Source organism: Pleuronectes platessa, chromosome 9 (assembly GCF_947347685.1).
Source record: "Pleuronectes platessa chromosome 9, fPlePla1.1, whole genome shotgun sequence".
Taxonomy (NCBI): domain Eukaryota; kingdom Metazoa; phylum Chordata; class Actinopteri; order Pleuronectiformes; family Pleuronectidae; genus Pleuronectes; species Pleuronectes platessa.
The window spans coordinates 26828434-26851318 of NC_070634.1; the positions used below are offsets into that span (position 1 = coordinate 26828434).

Sequence of the window (22885 nt, forward strand, 5' to 3'; positions counted from 1 at the left end):
TGTGGTTGGGGTACTGGTTGTTGTGGTTGGGGTAGTGGTTGTTGTAGTTGGTGTAGTGGTTGTTGTAGTTATGGCCATGGTTATAGGGGTAGTGGTTGTTGTAGTTGGGGTAGTTGTTGTTGTAGATGGGATCGTGGTTGTTGTTGTTGGGGTCGTGGTTGTTGTCGTTGGGGTAGAGGTTGTTGTGGTTGGGGTCGTGGTTGTTGTAGTTGGGGTAGTGGTTGTAATTGTTGGGGTCGTGGTTGTTGTTGTTGGGGTAGTGGCTGTTGTGGTTGGGGTAGTGTTAGTTGTAGTTGGGGTAGTGGTTGTTGTAGTTGGGCTCGTGGTTGTTGTGGTTGGGTTAGTGGTTGTTGTTTTTGGGCTCGTGGTTGTTGTAGTTGGGGTAGTGGTTGTTGTAGTTATGGCCATGGTTATAGGAGTAGTGGTTGTTGTAGTTGGTGTAGTGGTTGTTGTAGTTTGGGTAGTGGTTGTTGTAGTTGGTGTAGTGGTAGTTGTAGTTGGGGTAGTGGTTGTTGTAGTTGGTGTCGTGGTTGTTGTAGTTGGGGTAGTGGTTGTTGTAGCTGGGGTTGTGGTTGTTGGGGTCGTTGTTGTAGTTGGGGTAGTGGTAGTTGTAGTTGGGATAGTGGTTGTTGTAGTTGGGGTAGTGGTTGTTGTAGTTCGGGTAGTGTTAGTTGTAGTTGGGGTAGTGGTTGTTGTAGTTGGGGTAGTGGTTGTTGTAGTTGGAGAAGTCGTTGTTTTTGTTGGGGTAGTGGTTGTTGTTGTTGGGGTAGTGGTTGTTGTAGTTGGTGTAGTGACTGTTGTAGTTGGGGTAGTGGTTGTTGTAGTTGGGGTAGTGGTTGTTGTAGTTGGAGAAGTCGTTGTTGTTGTTGGGGTAGTGGTTGTTGTAGTTGGGGTAGTGGTAGTTGTAGTTGGTGTAGTGGTTGTTGTAGTTGGGGTAGTGGTAGTTCTAGATCGGGTAGTGGTTGTTGTAGTTGGTGTAGTAGTTGTTGTAGTTGGGGTAGTGGTTGTTGTAGGCGGGGTAGTGGTTGTTGTAGTTGGGGTAGTGGTTGTTGTAGTTGGGCTAGTGGTTGTTGTAGTTGGAGAAGTGGTTGTTGTTATTGGGGTAGAGGTTGTTGTTGTTGGGGTAGTGGTTGTTGTAGTTGGGGTAGTGGTTGTTGTAGTTGGGGTAGTGTTAGTTGTAGTTGGGGTACTGGTTGTTGTAGTTGGGGTAGTGGTTGTTGTAGTTGGAGAAGTCGTTGTTGTTGTTGGGGTAGTGGTTGTTGTTGTTGGGGTAGTGTTTGTTGTAGTTGGTGTAGTGATTGTTGTAGTTGGGGTAGTGGTTGTTGTAGTTATGGCCATGGTTATAGGAGTAGTGGTTGTTGTAGTTGGGGTAGTTGTTGTTGTAGTTGGGGTAGTGGTATTTGTAGTTGGTGTAGTGGTTTTTGTAGTTATGGCCATGGTTATAGGAGTAGTGGTTGTTGTAGTTGGGGTAGTGGTTGTTGTAGTTGTCGTTGGTGTAGTGGTTGTTGTAGTTGGGGTAGTGGTAGTTGTAGATCGGGTAGTGGTTGTTGTCGTTGGGGTAGTGGTTGTTGTGGTTGGGGTCGTGGTTGTTGTAGTTGGGGTAGTTGTTGTTATTGTTGGGTTCGTGGTTGTTGTTGTTGGGGTAGTGGTTGTTGTAGTTGGGGTAGTTGTTGTTGTAGTCGGGGTCGTGGTTGTTGTAGTTGGGCTATTGGTTGTTGTAGTTGTCGTTGGGGTCATGGGTGTTGTAGTTGGCGTAGTTGTTGTTGTAGCTGGGGTAGTGGTTGTTTTAGCTGGGTTTGTGGTTTTTGTAGTTGGGATAGTGGTTGTTGTAGTTGGGGTATTGGTAATTGGGGTCATGGTTGTTGTTGTTGGGGTAGTGGTTGTTGTAGTTGGGGTAGTGGTTGTTGTTGGGGTCGTGGTTGTTGTTGTTGGGGTCTTGGTTGTTATTGTTGGGGTAGTGGTTCTTGTATTTGGGTTAGTGGTAGTTGTGGTTGGGGTACTGGTTGTTGTGGTTGGGGTAGTCGTTGTTGTAGTTGGGGTAGTGGTTGTTGTAGGCGGGGTAGTGGTTGTTGTAGTTGGGGTAGTGGTTGTTGTAGTTGGGCTAGTGGTTGTTGTAATTGGAGAAGTGGTTGTCGTTATTGGGGTAGAGGTTGTTGTTGTTGGGGTAGTGGTTGTTGTAGTTGGGGTAGTGGTTGTTGTAGTTATGGCCATGGTTATAGGAGTAGTGGTTGTTGTAGTTGGGGTAGTTGTTGTTGTAGTTGGGGTAGTGGTATTTGTAGTTGGTGTAGTGGTTGTTGTAGTTATGGCCATGGTTATAGGAGTAGTGGTTGTTGTAGTTGGGGTAGTGGTTGTTGTAGTTGTAGTTGGTGTAGTGGTTGTTGTAGTTGGGGTAGTGGTAGTTGTAGATCGGGTAGTGGTTGTTGTCGTTGGGGTAGTGGTTGTTGTGGTTGGGGTCGTGGTTGTTGTAGTTGGGGTAGTTGTTGTTATTGTTGGGTTCGTGGTTGTTGTTGTTGGGGTAGTGGTTGTTGTAGTTGGGGTAGTTGTTGTTGTAGTCGGGGTCGTGGTTGTTGTAGTTGGGCTATTGGTTGTTGTAGTTGTCGTTGGGGTCATGGGTGTTGTAGTTGGCGTAGTTGTTGTTGTAGTTGGGGTAGTGGTTGTTTTAGCTGGGTTTGTGGTTTTTGTAGTTGGGATAGTGGTTGTTGTAGTTGGGGTATTGGTAATTGGGGTCATGGTTGTTGTTGTTGGGGTAGTGGTTGTTGTAGTTGGGGTAGTGGTTGTTGTTGTTGGGGTCGTGGTTGTTGTTGTTGGGGTCTTGGTTGTTATTGTTGGGGTAGTGGTTCTTGTAGTTGGGTTAGTGGTAGTTGTGGTTTGGGTACTGGTTGTTGTGGTTGGGGTAGTCGTTGTTGTTGTTGGGGTAGTGGTCGTTGGGTTCATGGTTGTTGTAGTTGGAGCAGTGGTTGTTGTAGTTGGGGTAGTCGTTGTTGTTGTTGGGGTAGTGGTCGTTGCGTTCATGGTTGTTGTAGTTGGCGCAGTGGTTGTTGTAGTTGGTATAGTGGTAGTTGTAGTTGGTGTAGTGGTAATTGGGGTCGTGTTTGTTGTTGTTGGGGTAGTGGTTGCTTTAGTTGGGATAGTGGTTGTTGTTGTTGGGGTCGTGGTTGTTGTTGTTGGGGTTTTGGTTGCTGTAGTTGGGTTAGTGGTTGTTGTTGTTGGGGTCGTGGTTGTTGTTTTTGGGGTCGTGGTTGTTGTAGTTTCGATAGTGGTTGTTGTAGTTGGGGTAGTGGTAATTGGGGTCGTGGTTGTTGTTCTTGGGGTAGTGGTTGTTGTGGTTGGGTTAGTGGTTGTTGTAGTTGGGGTCTTGGTTGTTGTAGTTGGGATAGTGGTTGTTGTAGTTGGGATCGTGGTTGTTGTTGTTTGGCTAGTAGTTGTTGTGGTTGGGGTAGTGGTTGTGGTAATTGGGGTAGTGGTTGTTGTAGTTGGGGTAGTTGTTTTTGTAGTTGGGCTCGTTGTTGTTGTGGTTGGGGTAGTGGTTGTTGTAGTTGGGGTCGTGGTTGTTGTAGTTGGGATATTGGTTGTTGTAGTTGGGCTCGTGGTTGTTGTGGTTGGGTTAGTGGTTGTTGTGGTTGGGCTCGTGGTTGTTGTTGGGTTAGTGGTTGTTGTTGTTCGGGTAGTGGTTGTTTTAGTTGGTATAGTGGTTGTTGTAGTTATGGCCATGGTTATAGGAGTAGTGGTTGTTGTAGTTGGTGTAGTGGTTGTTGTAGTTTGGGTAGTGATTGTTGTAGTTGGGGTAGTGGTAGTTGTATTTGGGGTAGTGGTAGTTGTAGTTGGTGTAGTGGTTGTTGTAGTTGGGGTAGTGGTTGTTGTTGTTGGGGTAGTGGTTGTTGTAGCTGGGATTGTGGTTGTTGGGGTCGTTGTTGTAGTTGGGGTATTGGTAGTTGTAGTTGGGGTAGTGGTTGTTCTAGTTGGGGTAGTGGTTGTTGTAGTTGGGATAGTGGTTGTTGTAGTTGGTGTAGTGGTTGTTGTAGTTGGGGTAGTGGTAGTTGTAGTTGGTGTAGTGATTGTTGTATATGGTGTAGTGGTTGTTGTAGTTGGGGTAGTGGTTGTTGTAGGCGGGGTAGTGGTTGTTGTAGTTGGAGAAGTGGTTGTTGTAGTTGGGGTAGTGGTAGTTGTAGTTGGGGTAGTGGTTGTTGTAGTTGGGGTCGTGGTTGTTGTAGTTGGGATATTGGTTGTTGTAGTTGGGCTCTTGGTTGTTGTGGTTGGGTTAGTGGTTGTTGTTGTTGGGTTCGTGGTTGTTGTGGTTGGGTTAGTGGTTGTTGTTGTTGGGCTCGTTGTTGTTGTAGTTGGTGTAGTGGTTGTTGTAGTTATGGCCATGGTTATAGGAGTAGTGGTTGTTGTAGTTGGTGTAGTGGTTGTTGTAGTTTGGGTAGTGGTTGTTGTAGTTGGGGTAGTGGTAGTTGTAGTTGGGGTAGTGGTTGTTGTAGTTGGTGTAGTGGTTGTTGTAGTTGGGGTAGTGGTTGTTGTAGCTGGGGTTGTGGTTGTTGTAGTTGGGGTAGTGGTAGTTGTAGTTGGGGTAGTGGTAGTTGTAGTTGGGGTAGTGGTTGTAATTGTTGGGGTCGTGGTTGTTGTTGTTGGGGTAGTGGCTATTGTGGTTGGGGTAGTGTTAGTTGTAGTTGGGGTAGTGGTTGTTGTAGTTGGGCTCGTGGTTGTTGTGGTTGGGTTAGTGGTTGTTGTTGTTGGGATCGTGGTTGTTGTGGTTGGGTTAGTGGTTGTTGTTTTTGGGCTCGTGGTTGTTGTAGTTGGTGTAGTGGTTGTTGTAGTTATGGCCATGGTTATAGGAGTAGTGGTTGTTATAGTTGGTGTAGTGGTTGTTGTAGTTTGGGTAGTGGTTGTTGTAGTTGGGGTAGTGGTAGTTGTAGTTGGGGTAGTGGTTGTTGTAGTTGGTGTAGTGGTTGTTGTAGTTGGGGTAGTGGTTGTTGTAGCTGGGGTTGTGGTTGTTGGGGTCGTTGTTGTAGTTGGGGTAGTGGTAGTTGTAGTTGGGGTAGTGGTTGTTGTAGTTGGGGTAGTGGTTGTTGTAGTTCGGGTAGTGTTAGTTGTAGTTGGGGTAGTGGTTGTTGTAGTTGGGGTAGTGGTTGTTGTAGTTGGAGAAGTCGTTGTTGTTGTTGGGTTAGTGGTTGTTGTTGTTGGGGTAGTGGTTGTTGTAGTTGGTGTAGTGATTGTTGTAGTTGGGGTAGTGGTTGTTGTAGTTGGGGTAGTGGTTGTTGTAGTTGGAGAAGTCGTTGTTGTTGTTGGGGTAGTGGTTGTTGTAGTTGGGGTAGTGGTAGTTGTAGATCGGGTAGTGGTTGTTGTAGTTGGTGTAGTAGTTGTTGTAGTTGGGGTAGTGGTTGTTGTAGGCGGGGTAGTGGTTGTTGTAGTTGGGGTAGTGGTTGTTGTAGTTGGGCTAGTGGTTGTTGTAGTTGGAGAAGTGGTTGTTGTTATTGGGGTAGAGGTTGTTGTTGTTGGGGTAGTGGTTGTTGTAGTTGGGGTAGTGGTTGTTGTAGTTGGGGTAGTGTTAGTTGTAGTTGGGGTAGTGGTTGTTGTAGTTGGGGTAGTGGTTGTTGTAGTTGGAGAAGTCGTTGTTGTTGTTGGGGTAGTGGTTGTTGTTGTTGGGGTAGTGTTTGTTGTAGTTGGTGTATTGATTGTTGTAGTTGGGGTAGTGGTTGTTGTAGTTATGGCCATGGTTATAGGAGTAGTGGTTGTTGTAGTAGGGGTAGTTGTTGTTGTAGTTGGGGTAGTGGTAGTGGTATTTGTAGTTGGTGTAGTGGTTGTTGTAGTTATGGCCATGGTTATAGGAGTAGTGGTTGTTGTAGTTGGGGTAGTGGTTGTTGTAGTTGGGGTAGTGGTAGTTGTAGTTGGTGAAGTGGTTGTTGTAGTTGGGGTAGTGGTTGTTGTAGTTGGGGTAGTGGTAGTTGTAGATCGGGTAGTGGTTGTTGTCGTTGGGGTAGTGGTTGTTGTGGTTGGGGTCGTGGTTGTTGTAGTTGGGGTAGTTGTTGTTATTGTTGGGTTCGTGGTTGTTGTTGTTGGGGTAGTGGTTGTTGTAGTTGGGGTAGTGGTTGTTTTAGCTGGGTTTGTGGTTTTTGTAGTTGGGATAGTGGTTGTTGTAGTTGGGGTATTGGTAATTGGGGTCATGGTTGTTGTTGTTGGGTTAGTGGTTGTTGTAGTTGGGGTAGTGGTTGTTGTTGTTGGGGTCGTGGTTGTTGTTGTTGGGGTCGTGGTTGTTATTGTTGGGGTAGTGGTTCTTGTAGTTGGGTTAGTGGTAGTTGTGGTTGGGGTACTGGTTGTTGTGGTTGGGGTAGTGGTTGTTGTAGTTGGTGTAGTGGTTGTTGTAGTTATGGCCCTGGTTATAGGGGTAGTGGTTGTTGTAGTTGGGGTAGTTGTTGTTGTAGATGGGATCGTGGTTGTTGTTGTTGGGGTCGTGGTTGTTGTCGTTGGGGTAGAGGTTGTTGTGGTTGGGGTCGTGGTTGTTGTAGTTGGGGTAGTGGTTGTAATTATTGGGGTCGTGGTTGTTGTTGTTGGGGTAGTGGCTGTTGTGGTTCGGGTCGTGGTTGTTGTAGTTGGGGTCGTGGTTGTTGTCGTTGGGGTAGAGGTTGTTGTGGTTGGGGTCGTGGTTGTTGTAGTTGGGGTCGTGGTTGTAATTATTGGGGTAGTCGTTGTTGTTGTTGGGGTAGTGGTCGTTGGGTTCATGGTTGTTGTAGTTGGAGCAGTGGTTGTTGTAGTTGGGGTAGTCGTTGTTGTTGTTGGGGTAGTGGTCGTTGCGTTCATGGTTGTTGTAGTTGGCGCAGTGGTTGTTGTAGTTGGTATAGTGGTAGTTGTAGTTGGTGTAGTGGTAATTGGGGTCGTGTTTGTTGTTGTTGGGGTAGTGGTTGCTGTAGTTGGGATAGTGGTTGTTGTTGTCGGGGTCGTGGTTGTTGTTGTTGGGGTTTTGGTTGCTGTAGTTGGGGTAGTGGTTGTTGTTGTTGGGGTCGTGGTTGTTGTTTTTGGGGTCGTGGTTGTTGTAGTTTCGATAGTGGTTGTTGTAGTTGGGGTAGTGGTAATTGGGGTCGTGGTTGTTGTTCTTGGGGTAGTGGTTGATGTGGTTGGGTTAGTGGTTGTTGTAGTTGTGGTCTTGGTTGTTGTAGTTGGGATAGTGGTTGTTGTAGTTGGGATCGTGGTTGTTGTTGTTTGGCTAGTAGTTGTTGTGGTTGGGGTAGTGGTTGTGGTAATTGGGGTAGTGGTTGTTGTAGTTGGGGTAGTTGTTTTTGTAGTTGGGCTCGTTGTTGTTGTGGTTGGGGTAGTGGTTGTTGTAGTTGGGGTCGTGGTTGTTGTAGTTGGGATATTGGTTGTTGTAGTTGGGCTCGTGGTTGTTGTGGTTGGGTTAGTGGTTGTTGTGGTTGGGCTCGTGGTTGTTGTTGGGTTAGTGGTTGTTGTTGTTCGGGTAGTGGTTGTTTTAGTTGGTATAGTGGTTGTTGTAGTTATGGCCATGGTTATAGGAGTAGTGGTTGTTGTAGTTGGTGTAGTGGTTGTTGTAGTTTGGGTAGTGATTGTTGTAGTTGGGGTAGTGGTAGTTGTATTTGGGGTAGTGGTAGTTGTAGTTGGTGTAGTGGTTGTTGTAGTTGGGGTAGTGGTTGTTGTTGTTGGGGTAGTGGTTGTTGTAGCTGGGATTGTGGTTGTTGGGGTCGTTGTTGTAGTTGGGGTATTGGTAGTTGTAGTTGTGGTAGTGGTTGTTCTAGTTGGGGTAGTGGTTGTTGTAGTTGGGATAGTGGTTGTTGTAGTTGGTGTAGTGGTTGTTGTAGTTGGGGTAGTGGTAGTTGTAGTTGGTGTAGTGATCGTTGTAGTTGGTGTAGTGGTTGTTGTAGTTGGGGTAGTGGTTGTTGTAGGCGGGGTAGTGGTTGTTGTAGTTGGAGAAGTGGTTGTTGTAGTTGGGGTAGTGGTAGTTGTAGTTGGGGTAGTGGTTGTTGTAGTTGGGGTCGTGGTTGTTGTAGTTGGGATATTGGTTGTTGTAGTTGGGCTCTTGGTTGTTGTGGTTGGGTTAGTGGTTGTTGTTTTTGGGTTCGTGGTTGTTGTGGTTGGGTTAGTGGTTGTTGTTGTTGGGCTCGTGGTTGTTGTAGTTGGTGTAGTGCTTGTTGTAGTTATGGCCATGGTTATAGGAGTAGTGGTTGTTGTAGTTGGTGTAGTGGTTGTTGTAGTTTGGGTAGTGGTTGTTGTAGTTGGGGTAGTGGTAGTTGTAGTTGGGGTAGTGGTTGTTGTAGTTGGTGTAGTGGTTGTTGTAGTTGGGGTAGTGGTTGTTGTAGCTGGGGTTGTGGTTGTTGTAGTTGGGGTAGTGGTAGTTGTAGTTGGGGTAGTGGTAGTTGTAGTTGGGGTAGTGGTTGTAATTGTTGGGGTCGTGGTTGTTGTTGTTGGGGTAGTGGCTGTTGTGGTTGGGTTAGTGGTTGTTGTAGTTGGGGTCTTGGTTGTTGTAGTTGGGATAGTGGTTGTTGTAGTTGGGATCGTGGTTGTTGTTGTTTGGCTAGTAGTTGTTGTGGTTGGGGTAGTGGTTGTTGTAGTTGGGTTATTGGTTGTTGTGGTTGGGGTAGTGGTTGTTGTAGTTTGGGTAGTGGTTGTTGTAGTTGGGGTAGTGGTTATTGTAGTTGGGGTAGTGGTTGTTGTAGTTATGGCCATGGTTATAGGGCTATTGGTTGTTGTAGTTGGGGTAGTGGTTGTTGTTGTTGGGGTTGTGGTTGTTGTTGTTGCGGTCGTGGTTGTTGTCGTTGGGGTAGTGGTTGATGTGGTTGGGGTAGTGGTTGTTGTAGTTGGTGTAGTGGTTGTTGTAGTTGGGGTAGTGGTTGTTGTAGGAGGGGTAGTCGTTGTTGTAGTTGGGGTGGTGGTTGTTGTAACTGGGGTTAAGGTTGTTGTTGTTGGGGTGGTGGTTGTTGTAGTTGGGCTAGTGGTTGTTGTAGTTGGGCTAGTGGTTGTTGTAATTGGGTTAGGTGTAGTTGTAGCTGGGGTAGTGGTTGTTGTAGTTAGGGTAGTTGTTGTTGTAGTTGGGTTAGTGGTTGTTGTAGCTGGGGTAGTGGTTGTTGTTGTTGGGGTAGTGGTTTTTGTAGTTGGGCTAGTTGTTTTTGTAGTTGGGGTAGTGGTAGTTGTAGTTGGGGTAGTGGATGTTGTAGTTGGAGAAGTGGTTGTTGTTGTTGTTGTAAGTGGGGTAGTGGTTGTTGTAGTTGGTGAAGTGGTTGTTGTAGTTGGGATAGTGGTTGTTGTAGTTGGGGTAGTGGTAGTTGTAGTTGGGGTAATGGTTGTTGTAGTTGGGGCAGTGGTTGTTGTAGTTGGTATAGTGGTTGTTGTAGTTGGGGTAGTGGTTGTTGTAGGCGGGGTAGTGGTTGTTGTAGTTGGACAAGTGGTTGTTGTAGTTGGGGTAGTGGTTGTTGTAGTTGGGGTAGTGGTAGTTGTAGTTGGGGTAGTGGTTGTTGTAGTTGGGGTAGTGGTTGTTGTAGTTGGAGAAGTGGTTGTTGTTGTTGGTGTAGTGGTTGTTGTCGTTGGTGTAGTGGTTGTTGTAGTTGGGGTAGTGTTTGTTGTGGTTGGGGTAGTGGTTGTTGTTGTTGGGGTTGGGGTTTTTGTCGTTGGGGTAGTGGTTGTTGTTGTTGCGGTCGTGGTTGTTGTCGTTGGGGTAGTGGTTGATGTGGTTGGGGTAGTGGTTGATGTGGTTGGGGTAGTGGTTGTTGTAGTTGGTGTAGTGGTTGTTGTAGTTGGGGTAGTGGTTGTTGTAGGCGGGGTAGTGGTTGTTGTAGTTGGGGTAGTGGTTGTTGTAGTTGGGGTAGTGGTTGTTGTAGTTGGAGAAGTGGTTGTTGTTGGTGTAGTGGTTGTTGTAGTTGGTGTATTGGTTGTTGTTGTTGGGGTAGTGGTAGTTGTAGTTGGGGTAGTGGTTGTTGTAGTTTGTGTAGAGGTTGTTGTTGTTGGGGTAGTGGTTGTTGTAGGCGGGGTAGTGGTTGTTGCAGTTGGTGTAGTGGTTGGAGAGGTCGTTGTTGTTGTAGTGGGGGTAGTGGTTGTTGTAGTTGGGGTAGTGGTTGTTGTAGTTGGGGTAGTGGTTGTTGTAGTTGGGGTAGTGGTAGTTGTAGTTGGTGTAGTGGTTGTTGTAGTTGGGGTAGTGGTTGTTGTAGTTGGGGTAGTGGTAGTTGGGGTACTGGTTGTTGTAGTTGGTGTAGTGGTTGTTGTAGTTGATGTAGTGGTTGTTGTAGTTGGGGTAGTGGTTGTTGTAGTTGGTGTAGTGTTTGTTGTAGTTGGGGTAGTGGTTGTTGTAGTTCGGGTAGTTGTTGTTGTAGTTGGGGTAGTGGTTGTTGTAGTTGGAGAAGTGGTTGTTGTTGTTGGTGTAGTGGTTGTTGTAGTTGGAGTAGTGGTTGTTGTAGTTGGGGTAGTGGTTGTTGTAGTTGGGGTAGTGGTAGTTGTAGTTGGGGTAGTGGTTGTTGTAGTTGGTGTTGCGGTTGTTGTAGTTGGGGTAGTGGTTGTTGTAGGTGGGGTAGTGGTTGTTGTAGTTGGGGTAGTTGTTGTTGTAGTGGGGGTAGTGGTTGTTGTAGTTGGTGTAGTGGTTGTTCTAGTTGGGGTAGTGGTTGTTGTAGCTGGGGTAGTGGTTGGAGAGGTCGTTGTTGTTGTAGTTGGGGTAGTGGTTGTTGTAGTTGGGGTAGTGGTTGTTGTAGTTGGGGTAGTGGTTGTTGTTGTTGGGCTAGTGGTTGTTGTAGTTGGTGTAGTGGTTGTTGTAGTTGGGGTAGTAGTTGTTGTAGCTGGGGTAGTGGTAGTTGTAGTTGGGGTAGTGGTTGTTGTAGTTGGTGTAGTGGTTGTTGTAGTTGGGGTAGTGGTTGTTGTAGGCGGGGTAGTGGTTGTTGTAGTTGGGGTAGTGGTTGTTGTAGTTGGTGTAGTGGTTGTTGTAGTTGGAGTAGTGGTTGTTGTAGTTGGGGTAGTGGTTGTTGTAGTTGGGGTAGTGGTTGTTGTAGCTGGGGTTGTTGTTGTTGTTGTTGGGGTCGTTGTTGTTGGTGGGGTTGTGGTTGTTGTTGGGGTAGTGGTTGTTGTAGTTGGGGTTGTGGTTGTTGTTGTTGGGGTCGTGGTTGTTGTTGTTGGGGTAGTGGTTGTTTTAGTTGGTGTAGTGATTGTTGTAGTTGGGGTAGTTGTTTTTGTAGTTGGGGTAGTGGTAGTTGTAGTTGGTGTAGTGGTTGTTGTAGTTGGGGTAGTGGTAGTTGTAGATCGGGTAGTGGTTGTTGTAGTTGGGGTCGTTGTTGTAGTTGGGGTAGTGGTTGTTGTTGTTGGGGTCGTGGTTGTTGTAGTTGGAGTAGTGGTTGTTGTAGTTGGGGTAGTGGTTGTTGTTGTTGGGGTAGTGGTTGTTGTAGTTGGGGCAGTGTTAGTTGTAGTTGGGGTAGTGGTTGTTGTAGTTGGGGTAGTGGTTGTTGTAGTTGGAGAAGTCGTTGTTGTTGTTGGGGTAGTGGTTGTTGTAGTTGGTGTAGTGGTTGTTGTACTTGGGGTAGTGGTTGATGTAGGCGGGGTAGTGGTTGTTGTAGTTGGGGTAGTGGTTGTTGTTGTTGGTGTAGTGGTTGTTGTAGTTGGGGTAGTGGTTGTTGTTGTTGGGGTAGTGGTTGTTGTTGTTGGGGTTGTGGTTGTTGTTGTTGGGGTCGTTGTTGTTGGTGGGGTTGTGGTTGTTGTTGGGGTAGTGGTTGTTGTAGTTGGGGTAGTGGTTGTTGTTGTTGGGGTCGTGGTTGTTGTTGTTGGGGTAGTGGTTGTTGTAGTTGGTGTAGTGATTGTTGTATTTGGGGTAGTGGTTGTTGTAGTTGGGGTAGTGGTAGTTGTAGTTGGTGTAGTGGTTGTTGTAGTTGGGGTAGTGGTAGTTGTAGATCGGGTAGTGGTTGTTGTAGTTGGGGTCGTTGTTGTAGTTGGGGTAGTGGTTGTTGTGGTTGGGGTCGTGGTTGTTTTTGTTGGGGTAGTGGTTGTTGTAGCTGGGGTTGTGGTTGTTGTTGTTGGGGTCGTTGTTGTTGGTTGGGTTGTGGTTGTTGTTGTTGGGGTAGTGGTTGTTGTAGTTGGGGTAGTGTTAGTTGTAGTTGGGGTAGTGGTTGTTGTAGTTGGGGTAGTGGTTGTTGTAGTTGGAGAAGTCGTTGTTGTTGTTGGGGTAGTGGTTGTTGTAGTTGGTGTATTGATTGTTGTAGTTGGGGTAGTGGTTGTTGTAGTTATGGCCATGGTTATAGGAGTAGTGGTTGTTGTAGTAGGGGTAGTTGTTGTTGTAGTTGGGGTAGTGGTATTTGTAGTTGGTGTAGTGGTTGTTGTAGTTATGGCCATGGTTATAGGAGTAGTGGTTGTTGTAGTTGGGGTAGTGGTTGTTGTAGTTGGGGTAGTGGTAGTTGTAGTTGGTGAAGTGGTTGTTGTAGTTGGGGTAGTGGTTGTTGTAGTTGGGGTAGTGGTAGTTGTAGATTGGGTAGTGGTTGTTGTCGTTGGGGTAGTGCTTGTTGTGGTTGGGGTCGTGGTTGTTGTAGTTGGGGTAGTTGTTGTTATTGTTGGGTTCGTGGTTGTTGTTGTTGGGGTAGTGGTTGTTGTAGTTGGGGTAGTGGTTGTTTTAGCTGGGTTTGTGGTTTTTGTAGTTGGGATAGTGGTTGTTGTAGTTGGGGTATTGGTAATTGGGGTCATGGTTGTTGTTGTTGGGTTAGTGGTTGTTGTAGTTGGGGTAGTGGTTGTTGTTGTTGGGGTCGTGGTTGTTGTTGTTGGGGTCGTGGTTGTTATTGTTGGGGTAGTGGTTCTTGTAGTTGGGTTAGTGGTAGTTGTGGTTGGGGTACTGGTTGTTGTGGTTGGGGTAGTGGTTGTTGTAGTTGGTGTAGTGGTTGTTGTAGTTATGGCCCTGGTTATAGGGGTAGTGGTTGTTGTAGTTGGGGTAGTTGTTGTTGTAGATGGGATCGTGGTTGTTGTTGTTGGGGTCGTGGTTGTTGTCGTTGGGGTAGAGGTTGTTGTGGTTGGGGTCGTGGTTGTTGTAGTTGGGGTAGTGGTTGTAATTATTGGGGTCGTGGTTGTTGTTGTTGGGGTAGTGGCTGTTGTGGTTCGGGTCGTGGTTGTTGTAGTTGGGGTCGTGGTTGTTGTCGTTGGGGTAGAGGTTGTTGTGGTTGGGGTCGTGGTTGTTGTAGTTGGGGTCGTGGTTGTAATTATTGGGGTAGTCGTTGTTGTTGTTGGGGTAGTGGTCGTTGGGTTCATGGTTGTTGTAGTTGGAGCAGTGGTTGTTGTAGTTGGGGTAGTCGTTGTTGTTGTTGGGGTAGTGGTCGTTGCGTTCATGGTTGTTGTAGTTGGCGCAGTGGTTGTTGTAGTTGGTATAGTGGTAGTTGTAGTTGGTGTAGTGGTAATTGGGGTCGTGTTTGTTGTTGTTGGGGTAGTGGTTGCTGTAGTTGGGATAGTGGTTGTTGTTGTCGGGGTCGTGGTTGTTGTTGTTGGGGTTTTGGTTGCTGTAGTTGGGGTAGTGGTTGTTGTTGTTGGGGTCGTGGTTGTTGTTTTTGGGGTCGTGGTTGTTGTAGTTTCGATAGTGGTTGTTGTAGTTGGGGTAGTGGTAATTGGGGTCGTGGTTGTTGTTCTTGGGGTAGTGGTTGATGTGGTTGGGTTAGTGGTTGTTGTAGTTGTGGTCTTGGTTGTTGTAGTTGGGATAGTGGTTGTTGTAGTTGGGATCGTGGTTGTTGTTGTTTGGCTAGTAGTTGTTGTGGTTGGGGTAGTGGTTGTGGTAATTGGGGTAGTGGTTGTTGTAGTTGGGGTAGTTGTTTTTGTAGTTGGGCTCGTTGTTGTTGTGGTTGGGGTAGTGGTTGTTGTAGTTGGGGTCGTGGTTGTTGTAGTTGGGATATTGGTTGTTGTAGTTGGGCTCGTGGTTGTTGTGGTTGGGTTAGTGGTTGTTGTGGTTGGGCTCGTGGTTGTTGTTGGGTTAGTGGTTGTTGTTGTTCGGGTAGTGGTTGTTTTAGTTGGTATAGTGGTTGTTGTAGTTATGGCCATGGTTATAGGAGTAGTGGTTGTTGTAGTTGGTGTAGTGGTTGTTGTAGTTTGGGTAGTGATTGTTGTAGTTGGGGTAGTGGTAGTTGTATTTGGGGTAGTGGTAGTTGTAGTTGGTGTAGTGGTTGTTGTAGTTGGGGTAGTGGTTGTTGTTGTTGGGGTAGTGGTTGTTGTAGCTGGGATTGTGGTTGTTGGGGTCGTTGTTGTAGTTGGGGTATTGGTAGTTGTAGTTGTGGTAGTGGTTGTTCTAGTTGGGGTAGTGGTTGTTGTAGTTGGGATAGTGGTTGTTGTAGTTGGTGTAGTGGTTGTTGTAGTTGGGGTAGTGGTAGTTGTAGTTGGTGTAGTGATCGTTGTAGTTGGTGTAGTGGTTGTTGTAGTTGGGGTAGTGGTTGTTGTAGGCGGGGTAGTGGTTGTTGTAGTTGGAGAAGTGGTTGTTGTAGTTGGGGTAGTGGTAGTTGTAGTTGGGGTAGTGGTTGTTGTAGTTGGGGTCGTGGTTGTTGTAGTTGGGATATTGGTTGTTGTAGTTGGGCTCTTGGTTGTTGTGGTTGGGTTAGTGGTTGTTGTTTTTGGGTTCGTGGTTGTTGTGGTTGGGTTAGTGGTTGTTGTTGTTGGGCTCGTGGTTGTTGTAGTTGGTGTAGTGCTTGTTGTAGTTATGGCCATGGTTATAGGAGTAGTGGTTGTTGTAGTTGGTGTAGTGGTTGTTGTAGTTTGGGTAGTGGTTGTTGTAGTTGGGGTAGTGGTAGTTGTAGTTGGGGTAGTGGTTGTTGTAGTTGGTGTAGTGGTTGTTGTAGTTGGGGTAGTGGTTGTTGTAGCTGGGGTTGTGGTTGTTGTAGTTGGGGTAGTGGTAGTTGTAGTTGGGGTAGTGGTAGTTGTAGTTGGGGTAGTGGTTGTAATTGTTGGGGTCGTGGTTGTTGTTGTTGGGGTAGTGGCTGTTGTGGTTGGGTTAGTGGTTGTTGTAGTTGGGGTCTTGGTTGTTGTAGTTGGGATAGTGGTTGTTGTAGTTGGGATCGTGGTTGTTGTTGTTTGGCTAGTAGTTGTTGTGGTTGGGGTAGTGGTTGTTGTAGTTGGGTTATTGGTTGTTGTGGTTGGGGTAGTGGTTGTTGTAGTTTGGGTAGTGGTTGTTGTAGTTGGGGTAGTGGTTATTGTAGTTGGGGTAGTGGTTGTTGTAGTTATGGCCATGGTTATAGGGCTATTGGTTGTTGTAGTTGGGGTAGTGGTTGTTGTTGTTGGGGTTGTGGTTGTTGTTGTTGCGGTCGTGGTTGTTGTCGTTGGGGTAGTGGTTGATGTGGTTGGGGTAGTGGTTGTTGTAGTTGGTGTAGTGGTTGTTGTAGTTGGGGTAGTGGTTGTTGTAGGAGGGGTAGTCGTTGTTGTAGTTGGGGTGGTGGTTGTTGTAACTGGGGTTAAGGTTGTTGTTGTTGGGGTGGTGGTTGTTGTAGTTGGGCTAGTGGTTGTTGTAGTTGGGCTAGTGGTTGTTGTAATTGGGTTAGGTGTAGTTGTAGCTGGGGTAGTGGTTGTTGTAGTTAGGGTAGTTGTTGTTGTAGTTGGGTTAGTGGTTGTTGTAGCTGGGGTAGTGGTTGTTGTTGTTGGGGTAGTGGTTTTTGTAGTTGGGCTAGTTGTTTTTGTAGTTGGGGTAGTGGTAGTTGTAGTTGGGGTAGTGGATGTTGTAGTTGGAGAAGTGGTTGTTGTTGTTGTTGTAAGTGGGGTAGTGGTTGTTGTAGTTGGTGAAGTGGTTGTTGTAGTTGGGATAGTGGTTGTTGTAGTTGGGGTAGTGGTAGTTGTAGTTGGGGTAATGGTTGTTGTAGTTGGGGCAGTGGTTGTTGTAGTTGGTATAGTGGTTGTTGTAGTTGGGGTAGTGGTTGTTGTAGGCGGGGTAGTGGTTGTTGTAGTTGGACAAGTGGTTGTTGTAGTTGGGGTAGTGGTTGTTGTAGTTGGGGTAGTGGTAGTTGTAGTTGGGGTAGTGGTTGTTGTAGTTGGGGTAGTGGTTGTTGTAGTTGGAGAAGTGGTTGTTGTTGTTGGTGTAGTGGTTGTTGTCGTTGGTGTAGTGGTTGTTGTAGTTGGGGTAGTGTTTGTTGTGGTTGGGGTAGTGGTTGTTGTTGTTGGGGTTGGGGTTTTTGTCGTTGGGGTAGTGGTTGTTGTTGTTGCGGTCGTGGTTGTTGTCGTTGGGGTAGTGGTTGATGTGGTTGGGGTAGTGGTTGATGTGGTTGGGGTAGTGGTTGTTGTAGTTGGTGTAGTGGTTGTTGTAGTTGGGGTAGTGGTTGTTGTAGGCGGGGTAGTGGTTGTTGTAGTTGGGGTAGTGGTTGTTGTAGTTGGGGTAGTGGTTGTTGTAGTTGGAGAAGTGGTTGTTGTTGGTGTAGTGGTTGTTGTAGTTGGTGTATTGGTTGTTGTTGTTGGGGTAGTGGTAGTTGTAGTTGGGGTAGTGGTTGTTGTAGTTTGTGTAGAGGTTGTTGTTGTTGGGGTAGTGGTTGTTGTAGGCGGGGTAGTGGTTGTTGCAGTTGGTGTAGTGGTTGGAGAGGTCGTTGTTGTTGTAGTGGGGGTAGTGGTTGTTGTAGTTGGGGTAGTGGTTGTTGTAGTTGGGGTAGTGGTTGTTGTAGTTGGGGTAGTGGTAGTTGTAGTTGGTGTAGTGGTTGTTGTAGTTGGGGTAGTGGTTGTTGTAGTTGGGGTAGTGGTAGTTGGGGTACTGGTTGTTGTAGTTGGTGTAGTGGTTGTTGTAGTTGATGTAGTGGTTGTTGTAGTTGGGGTAGTGGTTGTTGTAGTTGGTGTAGTGTTTGTTGTAGTTGGGGTAGTGGTTGTTGTAGTTCGGGTAGTTGTTGTTGTAGTTGGGGTAGTGGTTGTTGTAGTTGGAGAAGTGGTTGTTGTTGTTGGTGTAGTGGTTGTTGTAGTTGGAGTAGTGGTTGTTGTAGTTGGGGTAGTGGTTGTTGTAGTTGGGGTAGTGGTAGTTGTAGTTGGGGTAGTGGTTGTTGTAGTTGGTGTTGCGGTTGTTGTAGTTGGGGTAGTGGTTGTTGTAGGTGGGGTAGTGGTTGTTGTAGTTGGGGTAGTTGTTGTTGTAGTGGGGGTAGTGGTTGTTGTAGTTGGTGTAGTGGTTGTTCTAGTTGGGGTAGTGGTTGTTGTAGCTGGGGTAGTGGTTGGAGAGGTCGTTGTTGTTGTAGTTGGGGTAGTGGTTGTTGTAGTTGGGGTAGTGGTTGTTGTAGTTGGGGTAGTGGTTGTTGTTGTTGGGCTAGTGGTTGTTGTAGTTGGTGTAGTGGTTGTTGTAGTTGGGGTAGTAGTTGTTGTAGCTGGGGTAGTGGTAGTTGTAGTTGGGGTAGTGGTTGTTGTAGTTGGTGTAGTGGTTGTTGTAGTTGGGGTAGTGGTTGTTGTAGGCGGGGTAGTGGTTGTTGTAGTTGGGGTAGTGGTTGTTGTAGTTGGTGTAGTGGTTGTTGTAGTTGGAGTAGTGGTTGTTGTAGTTGGGGTAGTGGTTGTTGTAGTTGGGGTAGTGGTTGTTGTAGCTGGGGTTGTTGTTGTTGTTGTTGGGGTCGTTGTTGTTGGTGGGGTTGTGGTTGTTGTTGGGGTAGTGGTTGTTGTAGTTGGGGTTGTGGTTGTTGTTGTTGGGGTCGTGGTTGTTGTTGTTGGGGTAGTGGTTGTTTTAGTTGGTGTAGTGATTGTTGTAGTTGGGGTAGTTGTTTTTGTAGTTGGGGTAGTGGTAGTTGTAGTTGGTGTAGTGGTTGTTGTAGTTGGGGTAGTGGTAGTTGTAGATCGGGTAGTGGTTGTTGTAGTTGGGGTCGTTGTTGTAGTTGGGGTAGTGGTTGTTGTTGTTGGGGTCGTGGTTGTTGTAGTTGGAGTAGTGGTTGTTGTAGTTGGGGTAGTGGTTGTTGTTGTTGGGGTAGTGGTTGTTGTAGTTGGGGCAGTGTTAGTTGTAGTTGGGGTAGTGGTTGTTGTAGTTGGGGTAGTGGTTGTTGTAGTTGGAGAAGTCGTTGTTGTTGTTGGGGTAGTGGTTGTTGTAGTTGGTGTAGTGGTTGTTGTACTTGGGGTAGTGGTTGATGTAGGCGGGGTAGTGGTTGTTGTAGTTGGGGTAGTGGTTGTTGTTGTTGGTGTAGTGGTTGTTGTAGTTGGGGTAGTGGTTGTTGTTGTTGGGGTAGTGGTTGTTGTTGTTGGGGTTGTGGTTGTTGTTGTTGGGGTCGTTGTTGTTGGTGGGGTTGTGGTTGTTGTTGGGGTAGTGGTTGTTGTAGTTGGGGTAGTGGTTGTTGTTGTTGGGGTCGTGGTTGTTGTTGTTGGGGTAGTGGTTGTTGTAGTTGGTGTAGTGATTGTTGTATTTGGGGTAGTGGTTGTTGTAGTTGGGGTAGTGGTAGTTGTAGTTGGTGTAGTGGTTGTTGTAGTTGGGGTAGTGGTAGTTGTAGATCGGGTAGTGGTTGTTGTAGTTGGGGTCGTTGTTGTAGTTGGGGTAGTGGTTGTTGTGGTTGGGGTCGTGGTTGTTTTTGTTGGGGTAGTGGTTGTTGTAGCTGGGGTTGTGGTTGTTGTTGTTGGGGTCGTTGTTGTTGGTTGGGTTGTGGTTGTTGTTGTTGGGGTAGTGGTTGTTGTAGTTGGGGTAGTGTTAGTTGTAGTTGGGGTAGTGGTTGTTGTAGTTGGGGTAGTGGTTGTTGTAGTTGGAGAAGTCGTTGTTGTTGTTGGGGTAGTGGTTGTTGTAGTTGGTGTATTGATTGTTGTAGTTGGGGTAGTGGTTGTTGTAGTTATGGCCATGGTTATAGGAGTAGTGGTTGTTGTAGTAGGGGTAGTTGTTGTTGTAGTTGGGGTAGTGGTATTTGTAGTTGGTGTAGTGGTTGTTGTAGTTATGGCCATGGTTATAGGAGTAGTGGTTGTTGTAGTTGGGGTAGTGGTTGTTGTAGTTGGGGTAGTGGTAGTTGTAGTTGGTGAAGTGGTTGTTGTAGTTGGGGTAGTGGTTGTTGTAGTTGGGGTAGTGGTAGTTGTAGATTGGGTAGTGGTTGTTGTCGTTGGGGTAGTGCTTGTTGTGGTTGGGGTCGTGGTTGTTGTAGTTGGGGTAGTTGTTGTTATTGTTGGGTTCGTGGTTGTTGTTGTTGGGGTAGTGGTTGTTGTAGTTGGGGTAGTGGTTGTTTTAGCTGGGTTTGTGGTTTTTGTAGTTGGGATAGTGGTTGTTGTAGTTGGGGTATTGGTAATTGGGGTCATGGTTGTTGTTGTTGGGTTAGTGGTTGTTGTAGTTGGGGTAGTGGTTGTTGTTGTTGGGGTCGTGGTTGTTGTTGTTGGGGTCGTGGTTGTTATTGTTGGGGTAGTGGTTCTTGTAGTTGGGTTAGTGGTAGTTGTGGTTGGGGTACTGGTTGTTGTGGTTGGGGTAGTGGTTGTTGTAGTTGGTGTAGTGGTTGTTGTAGTTATGGCCCTGGTTATAGGGGTAGTGGTTGTTGTAGTTGGGGTAGTTGTTGTTGTAGATGGGATCGTGGTTGTTGTTGTTGGGGTCGTGGTTGTTGTCGTTGGGGTAGAGGTTGTTGTGGTTGGGGTCGTGGTTGTTGTAGTTGGGGTAGTGGTTGTAATTATTGGGGTCGTGGTTGTTGTTGTTGGGGTAGTGGCTGTTGTGGTTCGGGTCGTGGTTGTTGTAGTTGGGGTCGTGGTTGTTGTCGTTGGGGTAGAGGTTGTTGTGGTTGGGGTCGTGGTTGTTGTAGTTGGGGTCGTGGTTGTAATTATTGGGGTAGTCGTTGTTGTTGTTGGGGTAGTGGTCGTTGGGTTCATGGTTGTTGTAGTTGGAGCAGTGGTTGTTGTAGTTGGGGTAGTCGTTGTTGTTGTTGGGGTAGTGGTCGTTGCGTTCATGGTTGTTGTAGTTGGCGCAGTGGTTGTTGTAGTTGGTATAGTGGTAGTTGTAGTTGGTGTAGTGGTAATTGGGGTCGTGTTTGTTGTTGTTGGGGTAGTGGTTGCTGTAGTTGGGATAGTGGTTGTTGTTGTTGGGGTCGTGGTTGTTGTTGTTGGGGTTTTGGTTGCTGTAGTTGGGGTAGTGGTTGTTGTTGTTGGGGTCGTGGTTGTTGTTTTTGGGGTCGTGGTTGTTGTAGTTTCGATAGTGGTTGTTGTAGTTGGGGTAGTGGTAATTGGGGTCGTGGTTGTTGTTCTTGGGGTAGTGGTTGATGTGGTTGGGTTAGTGGTTGTTGTAGTTGTGGTCTTGGTTGTTGTAGTTGGGATAGTGGTTGTTGTAGTTGGGATCGTGGTTGTTGTTGTTTGGCTAGTAGTTGTTGTGGTTGGGGTAGTGGTTGTGGTAATTGGGGTAGTGGTTGTTGTAGTTGGGGTAGTTGTTTTTGTAGTTGGGCTCGTTGTTGTTGTGGTTGGGGTAGTGGTTGTTGTAGTTGGGGTCGTGGTTGTTGTAGTTGGGATATTGGTTGTTGTAGTTGGGCTCGTGGTTGTTGTGGTTGGGTTAGTGGTTGTTGTAGTTCGGGTAGTTGTTGTTGTAGTTGGGGTAGTGGTTGTTGTAGTTGGGATAGTGGTTGTTGTAGTTGGTGTTGCGGTTGTTGTAGTGGGGGTAGTGGTTGTTGTAGTGGGGGTAGTGGTTGTTGTAGTTGGTGTAGTGGTTGTTGTAGTTGGGGTAGTGGTTGTTGTAGCTGGGGTAGTGGTTGGAGAGGTCGTTGTTGTTGTAGTTGGGGTAGTGGTTGTTGTAGTTGGGGTAGTGGTTGTTGTAGTTGGGGTAGTGGTTGTTGTTGTTGGGCTAGTGGTTGTTGTAGTTGGTGTAGTGGTTGTTGTAGTTGGGGTAGTAGTTGTTGTAGCTGGGGTAGTGGTAGTTGTAGTTGGGGTAGTGGTTGTTGTAGTTGGTGTAGTGGTTGTTGTAGTTGGGGTAGTGGTTGTTTTAGGCGGGGTAGTGGTTGTTGTAGTTGGGGTAGTGGTTGTTGTAGTTGGTGTAGTGGTTGTTGTAGTTGGAGTAGTGGTTGTTGTAGTTGGGGTAGTGGTTGTTGTAGTTGGGGTAGTGGTTGTTGTAGCTGGGGTTGTGGTTGTTGTTGTTGGGGTCGTTGTTGTTGGTGGGGTTGTGGTTGTTGTTGGGGTAGTGGTTGTTGTAGTTAGGGTTGTGGTTGTTGTTGTTGGGGTCGTGGTTGTTGTTGTTGGGGTAGTGGTTGTTTTAGTTGGTGTAGTGATTGTTGTAGTTGGGGTAGTTGTTTTTGTAGTTGGGGTAGTGGTAGTTGTAGTTGGTGTAGTGGTTGTTGTAGTTGGGGTAGTGGTAGTTGTAGATCGGGTAGTGGTTGTTGAAGTTGGGGTCGTTGTTGTAGTTGGGGTAGTGGTTGTTGTTGTTGGGGTCGTGGTTGTTGTAGTTGGAGTAGTGGTTGTTGTAGTTGGGGTAGTGGTTGTTGTAGTTGGGGTAGTGGTAGTTGTAGTTGGGGTAGTGGTTGTTGTAGTTGGTGTTGCGGTTGTTGTAGTGGGGGTAGTGGTTGTTGTAGTTGGTGTAGTGGTTGTTGTAGTTGGGGTAGTGGTTGTTGTAGCTGGGGTAGTGGTTGGAGAGGTCGTTGTTGTTGTAGTAGGGGTAGTGGTTGTTGTAGTTGGGGTAGTGGTTGTTGTAGTTGGGGTAGTGGTTGTTGTTGTTGGGCTAGTGGTTGTTGTAGTTGGTGTAGTGGTTGTTGTAGTTGGGGTAGTAGTTGTTGTAGCTGGGGTAGTGGTAGTTGTAGTTGGGGTAGTGGTTGTTGTAGTTGGTGTAGTGGTTGTTGTAGTTGGGGTAGTGGTTGTTGTAGGCGGGGTAGTGGTTGTTGTAGTTGGGGTAGTGGTTGTTGTAGTTGGTGTAGTGGTTGTTGTAGTTGGAGTAGTGGTTGTTGTAGTTGGGGTAGTGGTTGTTGTAGTTGGGGTAGTGGTTGATGTAGCTGGGGTTGTGGTTGTTGTTGTTGGGGTCGTTGTTGTTGGTGGGGTTGTGGTTGTTGTTGGGGTAGTGGTTGTTGTAGTTGGGGTTGTGGTTGTTGTTGTTGGGGTCGTGGTTGTTGTTGTTGGGGTAGTGGTTGTTTTAGTTGGTGTAGTGATTGTTGTAGTTGGGGTAGTTGTTGTTGTAGTTGGGGTAGTGGTAGTTGTAGTTGGTGTAGTGGTTGTTGTAGTTGGGGTAGTGGTAGTTGTAGATCGGGTAGTGGTTGTTGTAGTTGGGGTCGTTGTTGTAGTTGGGGTAGTGGTTGTTGTTGTTGGGGTCGTGGTTGTTGTAGTTGGAGTAGTGGTTGTTGTAGTTGGGGTAGTGGTTGTTGTTGTTGGGGTAGTGGTTGTTGTAGTTGGGGCAGTGTTAGTTGTAGTTGGGGTAGTGGTTGTTGTAGTTGGGGTAGTGGTTGTTGTAGTTGGAGAAGTCGTTGTTGTTGTTGGGGTAGTGGTTGTTGTAGTTGGTGTAGTGGTTGTTGTACTTGGGGTAGTGGTTGATGTAGGCGGGGTAGTGGTTGTTGTAGTTGGGGTAGTGGTTGTTGTTGTTGGTGTAGTGGTTGTTGTAGTTGGGGTAGTGGTTGTTGTTGTTGGGGTAGTGGTTGTTGTTGTTGGGGTTGTGGTTGTTGTTGTTGGGGTCGTTGTTGTTGGTGGGGTTGTGGTTGTTGTTGGGGTAGTGGTTGTTGTAGTTGGGGTAGTGGTTGTTGTTGTTGGGGTCGTGGTTGTTGTTGTTGGGGTAGTGGTTGTTGTAGTTGGTGTAGTGATTGTTGTATTTGGGGTAGTGGTTGTTGTAGTTGGGGTAGTGGTAGTTGTAGTTGGTGTAGTGGTTGTTGTAGTTGGGGTAGTGGTAGTTGTAGATCGGGTAGTGGTTGTTGTAGTTGGGGTCGTTGTTGTAGTTGGGGTTGTGGTTGTTGTGGTTGGGGTCGTGGTTGTTTTTGTTGGGGTAGTGGTTGTTGTAGCTGGGGTTGTGGTTGTTGTTGTTGGGGTCGTTGTTGTTGGTTGGGTTGTGGTTGTTGTTGTTGGGGTAGTGGTTGTTGTAGTTGGGGTAGAGGTTGTTGTTGTTGGGGTCGTGGTTGTT

General features: G+C 46.8%; 2 protein-coding genes across 2 annotated transcripts; both read right to left on the minus strand.

The window, feature by feature from the left end:
• Positions 1 to 9390: 9390 nt before the first annotated feature.
• On the minus strand, positions 9391 to 10533 carry LOC128448731 (mucin-2-like; the record flags this gene model as incomplete). Its single annotated transcript, XM_053431502.1, has 2 exons — positions 9391 to 9945; positions 10216 to 10533. Coding segments are annotated over 2 exons (873 nt in total), but the record flags the coding sequence as incomplete, so codon positions are not given.
• Positions 10534 to 21933: 11400 nt separating this feature from the next.
• Positions 21934 to 22512, minus strand: LOC128447908 (uncharacterized; the record flags this gene model as incomplete). The annotated part of the gene is made up of 1 exon (XM_053430321.1): positions 21934 to 22512. A coding segment is annotated over one exon (579 nt), but the record flags the coding sequence as incomplete, so codon positions are not given.
• Between the last annotated feature and the right edge of the window lie 373 nt (positions 22513 to 22885).